A 14,495-nucleotide genomic window follows, 5' to 3' on the forward strand; every position below is an offset into this window, starting at 1 on the left:
GAACAGCGAAGGAGGAAAAGAACGTAAAAATTAGGCAGACTGTCTCGAACCCGTGACGCGAAGGCGGAAAAGAAAGTGACGAAAACTTGACGTCTTACCCCTACTCCATAATGCGACCGGAAGTTCGGAACGTTGGTATTAAAGTCATTCCAACCGGTACGATGACTTGCAACAATGGCGACGCAAAAAAAAAGCAAAAACAAATAAAAAACAAAAAACAAAAAACAAGCAAACAAAAAAAATAAACCATTTTTGTAGAAAACTGGCCAGTTGAGAGTGAGTAATTAATGTTTTTAGCCAATCTTTCGATATTTGTTGTCAGAAGGGTCGAACTTACAAACGCTACCGATCTCGTGAAAATCCGTCGCCTCTGTCGAATGTTTTAGACATGCATACATACATACATACATACATACATTTAAACAGACAAGTGAGATTTATATATATATATTTAATAGAACAACAGGAGTATGAAATGAAGTCACAAAACTATATATTGGTGGATATAGATTGGTTCATTTATTTAGTAATGGAATACAGGCAATTATTTGAGGGATAGAAGGGACTCTTTATGCCAAGGTATTTCGAAGCCTAATGCTTCTCATTAGAAGATTAGAGAAGATGCTAGGTAGCATGGTGGAGATGCTGCGTCAAGCGTAGGGTTCATTAGGAGCGAAAAAGACTAAGTGAAATTATAGAATGTTGAGGTAAGCTTTATTGAATTCTAAATAAAGGAGAAGCTTGCTTTATATAGTATGATGTAAAAAAGTATATATGGTCTTTACCATAGTGTTGAGTTTATTTTTAAATTTAAGTGGTATATGTTTTAGGGTAAATTGGGGGTATATTGTGGCTGCGCGTTAATTTTATTTTAACGGTTTGAGGTGTCTATTATCTATGGAGTGGTATTTTTGACAGGTGCAACCCATACGGCAAATAGCAACTATAAAATCGCGTATAATTTTGGGAGTGGTAGTTGCAAGGCTATAATATTGATTTTCAGAGTTCGGTATATGCTAGGTACTATGCGGCAATATTTCTAAGTTTCTTCTGTTATGATATAGGGAGTGTGGGTGGTAGGAGGATAGGATGACAATGTCTTTGGGTGCGTTTAACTTGATGAAGGTTTTTGGATAGAGATAATTGGCGTAGTGGAAGAGTAAGGAGAAATTTACTACTTATAAAAATGGTAATAATACCAATAATAATAATAATAATAATAATAATACCAATAATAATACCAATAATAATAATAATAATAATAATACCAATAATAATAATAATAATAATACCAATAATAATACCAATAATAATACCAATAATAATTATAATAATAATAATAATAATAATAATAATAATATTAATAATAATACCAATAATAATAATAATAATAATAATAATAATAATAGTAAAAATAAAACAATAATAATAATAGCAATAATAGTAATAACAATACTACCACCACCACCACCACCACCACCACCACCACCACCACCACCACCACCACCACTACTACTACTACTACTACTACTACTACTACTAATAATAATAATAATAATTATAATAATAATAATAATACTAATGTTAATAATAATTACTAGGGTCGCTACAAATAGCCATGTGTTTCAGTCAAAGAGACTTCCTTAGGCGACCCAGAACCTCTCGACGCCAAAAAGAAAAATGGGGAAAATTAGTTGTTTCTCTAATCTTTCACCCCTTTTTCTTTTTGGCGTCGAGAGGTTCTGGGTCGCCTAAGGAAGTCTCTTTGACTGAAACACATGGCTATTTGTAGCGACCAAATGTAACTGTTTACCCTCAAATGATATATATATATATATATGTATGTATATATATATATATATATATATATATATATATATATATATATATATATATATGTGTGTGTGTGTGTGTGTGTGTGTGTGGATAGATAGTAATAAGTTGAGACATGTAGTAATAAACAGTAAGATTGTACACCTAAAAAAAGCAGAGAATTAGAATTGTCTTCGAGAATAAAGTACGAAGTAAAATTCAGCTGTAGGTGACATTCCACTGGAAGTTGATGGTTCAATCCTTAATGGGAGCGATATGAAGAATATAATCGCAAATGACTTTTACCCGATCTTGGCTGGTGAAGCGAAAGCATGCTACCATTTTGGATTTAATAAATAACTAGCTGGCAGCGCGGCGTTGCCCAGTCGTACAATATGCTCAAATACGATATTTTAATTTATGCAGGTTGCATATGTATTATTACAGAATCAATCCTCTATTGAATATTATATATTACGAAGAATAATTTGCCCAGTTGTCTAATTCGCAAAAACAAAAACAACAACAAAAAAATAAATAAATAAAATAAATAAATAAAAAATAACAATAAAAAAAAATATAGAAAATAATAAGGATAATGTTGTTCATCAAATTCCGTCTTTTTTTTACAATATCGCGTCAGCTGATATTTAGGCTCGACGATGAATGCCCTGGAAAAGTCACTTCTGATTTATATTTAGTTTTAAAATATGCAAACGAAGAAATGGTTTGCGGCGAATTTAAATGGTACCTCTCCTTTAAAATAACGTGGTGAGATACACCCGTGCTTTATCAGGAGCTTGAACGATCTGTACTTGAATGCTCTACTACTAAGTTATATCTCCAGATTATAATAAATCTGTTTGTTTTGAGAAGGAATGATTTCCTAACATTTTATTATCTCCCTTGGTCAGTGTAAAGTAAAATATTCCCTGTAAAACTTATTCTTTTTTTATCTATAAGAGAGAAAAGCTATTTTTAAGATCGGATTTTTTCGATTTTCGATTCTTATCGGAGGATTCCTGTACAAAACATATCTAAGAACACCGCCAGACATATAAATTAGGTTTGTATGAAATGTTCAAAAGATAGGCTCAGCAGTTTCGGAACCTATGAGGGAGGAACTCTCTTTATCTCTCTCTCTCCCTCCCTCTCTCTCACAACGCATCCTATTTCGTCTGAGATCACAGCTCTCCTGATGCATTGTCCTTGAGTTATATCTGTTGCCGGCCTCGATGTACCATTGCCTTCAGTTCCAAGAGCAGCTGTGATATTTTCTTGGGTGTTATTGCTGCTTGTGTTACATAAGGGAGGGAGAAGAAGAGGATTTTACTTGGACACTTTACTTGAGGGATACTGGTACCCTGGTGATGACGTGTCCATTTTACTAATGAAGAGAAGAAGTTTACGACGATGAGAGAGAGAGAGAGAGAGAGAGAGAGAGAGAGATATTACGAGTGTTAAAAGACAAGAGAACGGGACCCAAGATCCCTTAAACCGTTTGTCTAGTAGTTAGGACGCTTGTTGTGTATTTATGTGTTTGAATTAAAGAAGATTCATACCTGGTTCCGCTGCTCTGGGAGAGTCTTCATCTGGGTGGAGCTCTCTTGCTGTTTTCGCCGGAATACACAAGATGAAGACAGATGTTGGGTTTTCAACCTTTTATTTTCCCAGGCATGATCTGCAGATGCCGCCATCGATGGGGCGCGCATCTCCCCCTTACTTTTTAGAACCATTTTAGACTTCTGCTCGGCTCGGCATTTTCTGAGAGACTCAACGTTTCACCAACCTTGCCACGTAGCATCACATGACATCCGGTCAGATGAAACGTCACTTCCTGCAACGTGGATTAACTACAAAAATATCTCTCTGACCTCCTCCCCCTCTCCCTCTCTCTCTCTCGATCTACTATCTAATAGAGACACAGAGAGAGAAAATAGAGAGGGTATGAAAGAGCCAGAGGGAGAGAGAGAGAGAGAGAGAGAGAGAGAGAGAGAGAGAGAGAGAGAGAGAGAGAGGAGAGATGCTCTTTAACACTTGGGCTACTGCGCATTGTGGCGCTTGCAACGGTACTTTTGATTTTCCTCAAGCGTCTGGCTATCTGACCATAAGACTCTCCCGTGTTATGCAATTCGAGCATTAGTTCATGTTCGCGGGGGCGAACTGCGATTTTCGACGCCGTCGAGCATTGGATGTTGACCATGGACTAGGTTCCGATGTGGCGGTTGAGTTTAAGTTAACGCGGTCGGAATTTCTAACCACATGATGATTACTTTACCTCGTTGACGGTTAGGTAATATTAGGTAAATTGAACATTTTAATCCAATTTCTATAATATTTTATTTTTATCCGAAATTTAAAAAAATAAATGTTGAATATCAAATTTGGCAAAATACACAATTAATATTACACGTTTAGATACTTTTGAAACTTTGGTCCGCATTTCAATGAACAAACTCTAAAGCATCATATGGAAATACCTTTTTAAAAATTAAAATAATTATTTATATTCACAGCACAATATCGCCGTTTTTTCGCACGAATAGTTTTGCAAGATCAGAATAATTTCGCAATATCGTACGAACAGTTTTGCATTATTGTACGAAAAGTTTGCAATATCATACGAAAAGTTTTGTAATATCGTTTGAATAATTTCGCAATATCGACGAATAGTTTTGCAATATTGTAGAAAGGTTTTCAATATCGTTTGAATATTTTTGCAATGTCGTACTAATATTTTTGCAATATCGTACAAAAAGTTTTGCAAGATTGTACGAAAGGTTTTCAATATCGTTTGAATAATTTTGCAATGTCGTATGAATATTTTTGCAATATCGTACAAAAAGTTTTGCAAGATTGTACGAAAGGTTTTCAATATCGTTTGAATATTTTTTGCAATGTCGTACGAATATTTTTGCAATCTCGTACAAAAAGTTTTGCAAGATTGTACGAAAGGTTTTCAATATCGTTTGAATATTTTTTGCAATGTCGTACGAATATTTTTGCAATATCGTACAAAAAGTTTTGCAAGATTGTACGAAAGGTTTTCAATATCGTTTGAATATTTTTTGCAATGTCGTACGAATATTTTTGCAATATCGTACAAAAAGTTTTGCAATATTGTACGAAATGTTTTCAATATCGTTTGAATATTTTTGCAATGTCGTACGAATATTTTTGCAATATCGTACAAAAAGTTTTGCAATATTGTACGAAAGGTTTTCAATATCGTTTGAATATTTTTGCAATGTCGTACGAATATTTTTGCAATGTCGTACGAATAATTTTGCACGATTGTAGAAAGGTTTTCGATATCGTTTGAATATTTTTGCAATATCGTACACATAGTTTTGCAAGATTGTACGAAAGGTTTTCAATACCGTTTGAATAATTTTGCAATGCCGTACGAATAATTTTGCAACATCGTACGAATAATTTTGCAATGTCGTACGAATCGTCTATTATAGTAGAGTAGTTTAATTTTATGCAGATTCCCGAATTCGACAAGATACACCTGAAGAATGTCGAATGCGCACATCGACCGAAACGATGTACGAATAACGCTTAAGGTGCGAAAAATAATCTGAAGAATCGAAATTGATTTTTGTCCTTGCTTTGCTTATAATCGATTGACCAAGAGGAAAACGAAAATCATTAAATTAGAATTAAGTTTGAATATTTAGAAAAATATTTAGAAAAAATATTTAGAAAAAATATTTAGTAAAAATATTTAGAAAAAATATTTTGAAAAATATTTAGAAAAAATATTTAGAAAAAATATTTAGAAAAAATATTTAGAAAATATATTTAGAAAATATATTTAGAAAAAATATTTAGAAAAAATATTTAGAAAAAATATTTTGAAAAAAAATTTAGAAAAATATTTAGAAAAATATTTAGAAAAAATATTTAGAAAAAATATTTAGAAAAAATATTTAGAAAAAATATTCAGAAAAAATATTTTGAAAAATATTTAGAAAAAATATTTAGAAAAAATATTTAGAAAAAATATTTTCAAACGCTCATATTGTATGGACGCATCTTTCGAATAATCACGTGACGATAGGATTACGTCACATATACTGAATTCGAAAACATGTTTTAAATATCTCAGTTAGCAACACTGCTTGTAATCAGAAGAGTAAAAAAAAATGGGCTTAAGCTTTACTTGCAACAGTCTCGTAACTCTTGTTTCCCTTTTTTGTCCTTTAGTCCTCACATTCCATCAGCGACGTTTCTAGACCAAAGGTGAAAGAATTGCTGTTTTCTGGGTTGGAACCTATCCACCTCACGCTTACCGTTGGCTGTTTCTTTAATCTCGAAGTAATATTGTTTTAGCACCTTGCATCAAGTGGCTTTATGCTTTGTCTGGAGCGATTCCCATAAAAAATATTTACAGTGAAACATAAGGGGTTGGGAGTATAATTACTTACAAGAATTTCGAAAGCAGTAGTCATCTAGGCTGATGACTGCTCCGATCAGGCAAACCCCAATGAGCATCAAGATTGGTTGAGCAGAGGACATGTTGGCCACTTCCGGTGATAATGGCAGGCGGCTCGTTCGTTTCCGTCACGTGGGAATGGTTATAAAGAATAAAGAGCTGGAAGGCCATGGCCATCGGACCTACAGGAAAAGAAAAATAGAAACGTAATTCAGTAAATATATATATATTGACATTGGCTTTTCATATTCTAAAATTAACTCAATCAGCATTCAATTTTTTTCCTTTTCACTCATTTTTCTTAAATTATTCCAGCCAGTTTTAAATTTCTTCCATTTCTTTTTTTTTTCTGCGCACATCTTATCTTTCTTTAAATAATATTATTTGAACTCATTCCCTTTTCCTTGTACCCATTTGTGAATTATTCCACTGAAAATATATGCACATATTACATAGGTTTTTGAAAATATATGCACATATTACATAGGTTTTTGAAAATATATGCACATATTACATAGGTTTTTGAAAATATATGCACATATTACATAGGTTTTTTGAAAATATATGCACATATTACATAGGTTTTTGAAAATATATGCACATATTACATAGGTTTTTGAAAATATATGCACATATTACATAGGTTTTTGAAAATATATGCACATATTACATAGGTTTTTTGAAAATATATGCACACATTACATAGGTTTTTGAAAATATATGCACATATTACATAGGTTTTTGAAAATATATGCACATATTACATAGGTTTTTGAAAATATATGCACATATTACATAGGTTTTTGAAAATATATGCACATATAACATAGGTTTTTGAAAATATATGCACATATTACATAGGTTTTTGAAAATATATGCACATATTACATAGGTTTTTGAAAATATATGCACATATTACATAGGTTTTTGAAAATATATGCACATATTACATAGGTTTTTGAAAATATATGCACATATTACATAGGTTTTTGAAAATATATGCACATATTACATAGGTTTTTGAAAATATATGCACATATTACATAGGTTTTTGAAAATATATGCACACATTACATAGGTTTTTGAAAATATATGCACATATTACATAGGTTTTTGAAAATATATGCACATATTACATAGGTTTTTTGAAAATATATGCACATATTACATAGGTTTTTGAAAATATATGCACATATTACATAGGTTTTTGAAAATATATGCACATATTACATAGGTTTTTGAAAATATATGCACATATTACATAGGTTTTTTGAAAATATATGCACACATTACATAGGTTTTTGAAAATATATGCACATATTACATAGGTTTTTGAAAATATATGCACATATTACATAGGTTTTTGAAAATATATGCACATGTTACATAGGTTTTTGAAAATATATGCACATATTACATAGGTTTTTTGAAAATATATGCACACATTACATAGGTTTTTGAAAATATATGCACATATTACATAGGTTTTTGAAAATATATGCACATATTACATAGGTTTTTGAAAATATATGCACATATTACATAGGTTTTTGAAAATATATGCACATATTACATAGGTTTTTGAAAATATATGCACATATTACACAGGTTTTTACGCTAATAAAAAATAGTAAGAATAATAATAACAAAAACAGCAACAATAACAAGAACAGCAATTCTATATCTAAATATTTTTATGAAGACAGGGGGTGGGGGGCGTCGTAAAATACGCTTAAATATGATATTTTAATTTTTCCAGATTTCGTATATATTATTATCGAGTCGTGATTTCAAAAGTAAGAAAAAAAGGCATTTGGGTGCTGTCAGCTAGAATCGAAACCGAAAGCAAAACTGTAGCAATCAAAGCTGGTGACGTTACCACTGTACCAGCGTGATACACATATGAATTGATTAAAAATAAACTAAGATAAATGTACCAAATGTATAACAATGTTTGCAATTTATTTTAGACGGCTAAAGACCCATAGAAGAACGGTTCATAAACAAATCGAATCATTTGAGACCCCAAGCGCCGCTCTGCGAATTTTAGTTTCGGAAGAGATAGAGTTTGAAAATATGGAAACAGAAAAACAGATGGGCAGACAGAAAGACTTACATATAACTTTTATATATTAGATTTATAAACGAATCAGAATCGAAATCAGTAATTTTATCGGAATCGGGAATTTAGAACAGAGTCGGTAATTGTATCGGAACCGGAAAATTTTTTTGAATCGTTCCGTCATTAATAAGTATCCTCGTAAAACTAAAAAGCAAAAATCTAATACATAAAAGGATATATGTCTGTTTGTCTGTCCTCATATTTTCAAACTCCATCTCTACCGAAACTAAAAGTTGCAGAGTAGCGCTAGGGGCCTCAAATGATTGGATATTTTATGAGCCGTTCTTTTATGGGCATTTAGCCGGGTAAAATAGCTTTTAAGGGGTTAAAAATCGATAAAAATTGAAAAAAATCGTCATGCAGTTTGTACATTCATCTTACTTTATTTTTGATTTTTAATTTTCAATCAATTCATTGGTACAGTGGTAACGTCACCAGCTTCGAATGCTACAGTTTTGCTCTGTTTCGATTTTAACTGATGGCACCAAAATACTTTCTTTTTTTTTACTTTTTTTTTACTTTTTTTTACTTTTGAAATCATATTATATCATATTATATACGAAATCTGGACAAATTAAAGCACCATATTTAAGCGTGCTTCACGCCCGGCCATAGCCGACTCCCCGCTAGAATAATACATGAAAAGCTATATGTAAAGCCGGGCCCTCCCCGCTAGTATATATATAATGCGCGTTTTCCTTTTTTTTCTCTAATCGTTTTTTTAATAGCAGAAGTAAAAGTCATTCCATGCAATATAATTCAAAAAACAGTTTAAAATGTTTATGACAAAACCGGTCAACCCAAAATTGCTGACACGTATATGTTTGTAATCTAATATATATAAAATGATATATGTCTGTCTGTCTGTCTCCATATTTTCATACTTGATTTCTACCGAAACTAAAAGATTCAGCGCGGCGCTAGGGGCTTCAAATGATTGGATTTTTTTATGGACCGCTCTTTTATGGGTCTTTAGCCGGTTCAAATAGTTTTTAAGGGATCCAAAAAGGAGTCAAAATTAAAAAAAAAGTCGTCATACATTTTGCGCATTCATCTTAGTTTATTTTTAATCAGTGCATGTGCGTGTCACGTTGGTACAGTGGTAACGTCACCAGCTTTGAATGTTATAGTTTTGCTTTTGGTTTCAATTCTAGCTGATGGCACCCAAATACTTTTTGGTCCCCCGACAAAAGGAGGGTGGATCTGTAAGTTCACCTTTGTGCGTTCGTCCGTTCGTCCGTCCGCACTTTTTTCAATAACTAAGCCTTGTAATTTTTTTTGGAAATTTTGCACAAACATTAAGCATGATATGAGTAAAAAGTAACAGAACGGATTTTCCGGGAAAACTCCGGTGCCCCCCCCCAGGATTGCTTTTCGGGTTAAAAATGGTTAAAACTGACACTTAAAAATAAAAAAAAAGATGATGCCTTGGATTTTTATAAAACTTTCTGAAAAGTTGTAACTAACCGATTTCTTTATAATTTTGTTTGCCTATACCTCGCGAAAACTACAGGGGCTCTTTTAGGGCTAATAGAAACACTCCGTTTTTGAGACTATTTTACCATATTTGTCCAAATTTTTCTATGTATGTCTATTTAGCAGTTTTGCATGGTGCTGAACTTAAATTTAAATATCTTAAGGCCTTGGGGACTTTTGGGGCTAAATGGAGGGGATGCAATGATGGACTTAGCCATTTATTTTTTTTTGCATGGTGCAGAATTCAAATTTACATATGTTAAGGCCTAAAACTACACCGTTTGTTCATTTTCACCAGCATTTGACGTCCCCTGGGGACTTTTGGGGTTAAAAAGGAGTGGGAGTGGGAGACAAATGCTGAACGTAGTAATTTTTTATGCGTCATTCACTGTGCACTCATGGGGATTATGCATGCGTCACTTGTTTACTTTTGAAATCACGAATCTATAATAATATAATATTATAATAATATAATAAATATAATAATATAATATTATAATAATATAATAAATGTAATAATATAATATTATAATAATATAATAAATATAATAATATAATAATATAATATTATAATAAATATAATAATATAATAATATAATAAATATAATAATATAATATTATGATAATATAATAAATATAATAATATAATATTATGATAATATAATAAATATAATAATATAATATTATAATATTATAATAATATAATAATATAATGATATAGTATAAATATAATATAAAAAATATAATAATATAGTATTATAATAATATAATGATATAATAATAATACGAAATCGGAACAAATTAAAACATCATATTTAAGCGATAATCTTTTAATGTATTTTTCAATATAAACTGCATCGCATGCACGCATGTAGCACACACCAGGGCCGGCCTTAAGTATGGGCAAACTAGGCAACCACCTAGGGCCTCCGATCGGTGTGGGGGCCTCGCACAGGAATCATAAGAAAAAAGTTATATATTTAAAGAGCGAACTACAACCAAAGTAAAAACGTGATTTTTTTTTCTTAGAAATCAGAGAAAGGAAGAATCGAGAAACTTAAATTAGGTGGGGGAAAGAGGGATTTCTGAGAAATCTAGAATCGACTCTTCGAGAAACTTCCAATGCTTTCCATTGGTTCTATAAAAGAAACTAAGCAACACCTGCTTCAGTTTTGTATTCTAATTCGTGTTTGATTGGATTATTATGTCAAGAAGTGCGGTGTGGAACCACTTCACCATTTAAGTGCACACAGACTATTTAAGGTAACTTAAAAAAGCTTTTCTTTATACATTGTACGTTTAATATAAAACTATCGTTATTTTTGTTGTGAATGCTGTTCGCATTACGTTAATGTTACACAGACGTTTAGATAATTATGTTTAGCGTAAATAGGCACAGTTTTTCAAATAATCTTATAAATTTTCCTAATGTGTGTGTGTGTGTGAGTGTGTGTGACGCGGTTTATCTCAGCCTACAGGCAACCCACCTAGGCAAGTAAGGTACCGAAATGAAGCTTATGACTTAGAGGATATTTTAGTGATATTTATATCCAGGTTTGGTCTATGGAAATGCAAAAAAAAAAAAAAAATAATAATAATAAAATAAAATGAAAAAAAATACCGATTTACTAAACAACGTTTTATTTACTAGATATTTTTCCTAATGTGTGTGTGTTTGTGTGTTACGCGGTTTATCTCAGCCTACAGGCAACCCAGCTAGACAAGTAAGAAATGCAAAAAATAAATAAATAAATAAAATAAAATGAAAAAAAAATAACGATTTACTAAACAACGTTTTATTTACTAGATATTTTTCCTAATGTGTGTGTGTGTGTGTTTGTGTGTTACGCGGTTTATCTCAGCCTACAGGCAACCCAGCTAGGCAAGTAAGAAATGCAAAAAAAAAAAAAAAAAATAAAAAAATAAAATGAAAAAAAAATAACGATTTACTAAACAACGTTTTATTTACTAAATATTTTTCCGGTACAAGCACCTCAGTTTGCCCAGCTGGGTAAACTTGGGTTCTTGTGAAACAAAAATATATAGCAGTGAAAATCCTCTCAATTTATTAGCCATTATATTTATGACGTATTTTACTGGCTTCAATGTCAAAGTTTTCTTCAGCATCAAATAAATCCCACAACTTTTTCTTTTTTCTTTTTTGTGGGTTATTTTTTGCCAACTAAAATGCTGTCACCCCCCTCATCAGCATTTCTTGCCACTATTATTCTTTTTTTGTCAATTCTTTATTTTAAAAAAGAGCGTTTGGGCTTTTTAGCTTCCTCAGAAACCGAGTTATTCAAATTTGGGCTATTCATAAAGGGAATAAATCTTTGACCAAAAAATATGTTTATTGAGTGTAAAAGTTACGTGTGGTCTTTATCATACGTAATCTTTTACGTGCGAGAAGGCAATTTACATATATGTAAATTATTGGAAATAAATAACATACGTTCCTGTATATGCTTTGTTAAAAGTAGAAAAACATTTAATCCATTTTGTTATATATATGTGTGTGTGTGCGTGTGTGTGCGCGCGTGTGTGTGCGTGCGTGTGCGTGTGTGTGTGCGTGTGTGTGCGTGTGTGCGCGCGCGCGTGTGTGTGCGTGTGTGCGTGTGTGTGTACGTGTATGTGTGCATTGCTTAAAAACATAGAATTATGCACACCTGTAGTTATATATACACATACACTTGCATATACAGGTTTCATTGAACAGCAGGGCTCATTTTTATTTGTTTTTCTTGCGATTCATTTTGTTCGTTTGCGATCCGTTTTGTCCATTTGGCGGCCTAACGTTGGAACGTTCTTTTCGAGTGTAAAAATAAATTTACCATAGTCACAAACGTTTTCGACTTTCACGAGTCGTCTTCAAGCGAGTGATGAATAAAAAAATTGCGTTTAGTGAATTTATTGAAAAAGTCGATTAAGATCGTTTAAAATCGTTAAAAACACTTAAGCGTGTCCTCCCCACTCACATTGGGCCTGATGGTTGTTTTTCTTGTGTGAAATATGCAATTTTAAACGGTTTTAGTCGACTTTTTCAGTAAATATACTATACACAATTTTTAATTTTAAATATACTATACACAATTTTTAATTTTAAATATGCTATACACAATTTTAAATTTTAAATATACTATACACAATTTTTAATTTTAAATATGCTACACACAATTTTTAATTTTAAATATACTATACCCAACTTTTAATTTTAAATATACTATACACAATTTTTAATTTTAAATATACTATACCCAACTCTTAATTTTAAATATACTATACACAATTTTTAATTTTAAATATACTATACACAATTTTTAATTTTAAATATACTATACCCAACTTTTGATTTTAAATATACTACACAATTTTTAATTCATTACTCGCTTGAAGACGATTCATGACAGTCGAAAACGTACGCGACGATGGCAAATTTCTTTTTACACTTGAACAGAACGTTCGAACAATAGTCCGCCAAATGGACAGAACGGACTGCAAGAGAAACATACAAAAAAACAAAAAAAACAAAACAAAAAAACAACAAAAAAAAAACAGGAATTATCCCTGATGTTTAATGAAACCGACATAAGAGAAAAAATGCGGCCCAAATCCACAAAATTGCATATACATATATACACACATATGCAAAGTATATAAATATAGAAAAGAAACAAGTAATCAATAAAATAATATATTCAAGATGTTTTAGTCATTAATTGATGGCAGAAAAATGTATATATTCAGAAATTAAGCGATTAAAGAACATAGAAATATATATATAAAAAATATATGTGGTCTTAATGTACCTGGACAACTACAGACCATTACAGCTAAACAATAAACGCAAATAAATCACGTGACATCCTCCTCTCCCTTTTCAAAGTATCCAAAATGCAAAAAGTCATGCGATTAAATGAACAAAAAAAAGAAATCTTATACAATCAAAAACGAAACCAAAAAGGCGGAACGGGTCCATTTTAATTAAAAATAAATGACAGACGGAAGGAAAAATTACTCAAAAGGGGAAAAAGAGAAATAAAATAAAATCGATATGAAATCGAAAAGACTCGAGGACGCTGGAAATCAGAAGAGCGATCGAAAAATGTTTTTCTAGAGGGCATTCTTGCCTCTTCAGATCCTTGAAACGATCATTAGCCAAAGTTCTTGAGTTCCTTAACAAGTGGCGTCACAGAGTGGAACAATTAAATTGCCCTAGAAAAGACGACATGATTCCATTTCCGGAACAGCTCAACGAAATGTTCGGACACGGTTACGATCTTTGGTGTGGTTTCAAGTGAGGACCACATCATGTTACCTCGCATCTTCGAAGTCGGCTTGAAAGTCAACACCAAAGTGTACCTGGATGTGCTGAAAAGTGTGCTGATCCCGTGATGCCATCAGGTGGCCGCTGGCAGACCCTGCATGTGGCAACAGGACTCGGCACTGGTCCACAAATCCCAAGAGAACCAGGCTTGACTTAAGAAGGAGTACTAAGACTATTTCGTTTGGTCATATGTCGAGAACATCACCAACCTGACCTCCTACAATACAAAAGCTAGCCTGATCGCCGTCCGCCGAGTATTCGTCGAGCATCTGCCGACGCTTGTGGAAAAGGCATGCTCCTAGTTCTGGACACGTATCGAG

General features: G+C 32.2%; 1 protein-coding gene across 5 annotated transcripts in view; it reads right to left on the reverse strand.

Moving 5' to 3' along the window:
- The window catches only part of LOC145259710 (uncharacterized), a 138,908-nt gene that overhangs the window by 33,789 nt on the left and 90,624 nt on the right, over nucleotides 1-14,495 (reverse strand). For all 5 annotated transcript variants that reach the window (XM_080117390.1, XM_080117389.1, XM_080117387.1 and 2 more), the window contains exon 3: nucleotides 6,246-6,435. In XM_080117390.1, the coding sequence (XP_079973516.1) occupies nucleotides 6,246-6,336 (91 nt within the window). In that variant the 5' untranslated portion in view covers nucleotides 6,337-6,435. The remainder of the gene's footprint in view (nucleotides 1-6,245; nucleotides 6,436-14,495) is intronic.

This window comes from Euprymna scolopes, chromosome 35 (assembly GCF_053919585.1).
Source record: "Euprymna scolopes isolate OS-2025 chromosome 35, ASM5391958v1, whole genome shotgun sequence".
Taxonomy (NCBI): domain Eukaryota; kingdom Metazoa; phylum Mollusca; class Cephalopoda; order Sepiida; family Sepiolidae; genus Euprymna; species Euprymna scolopes.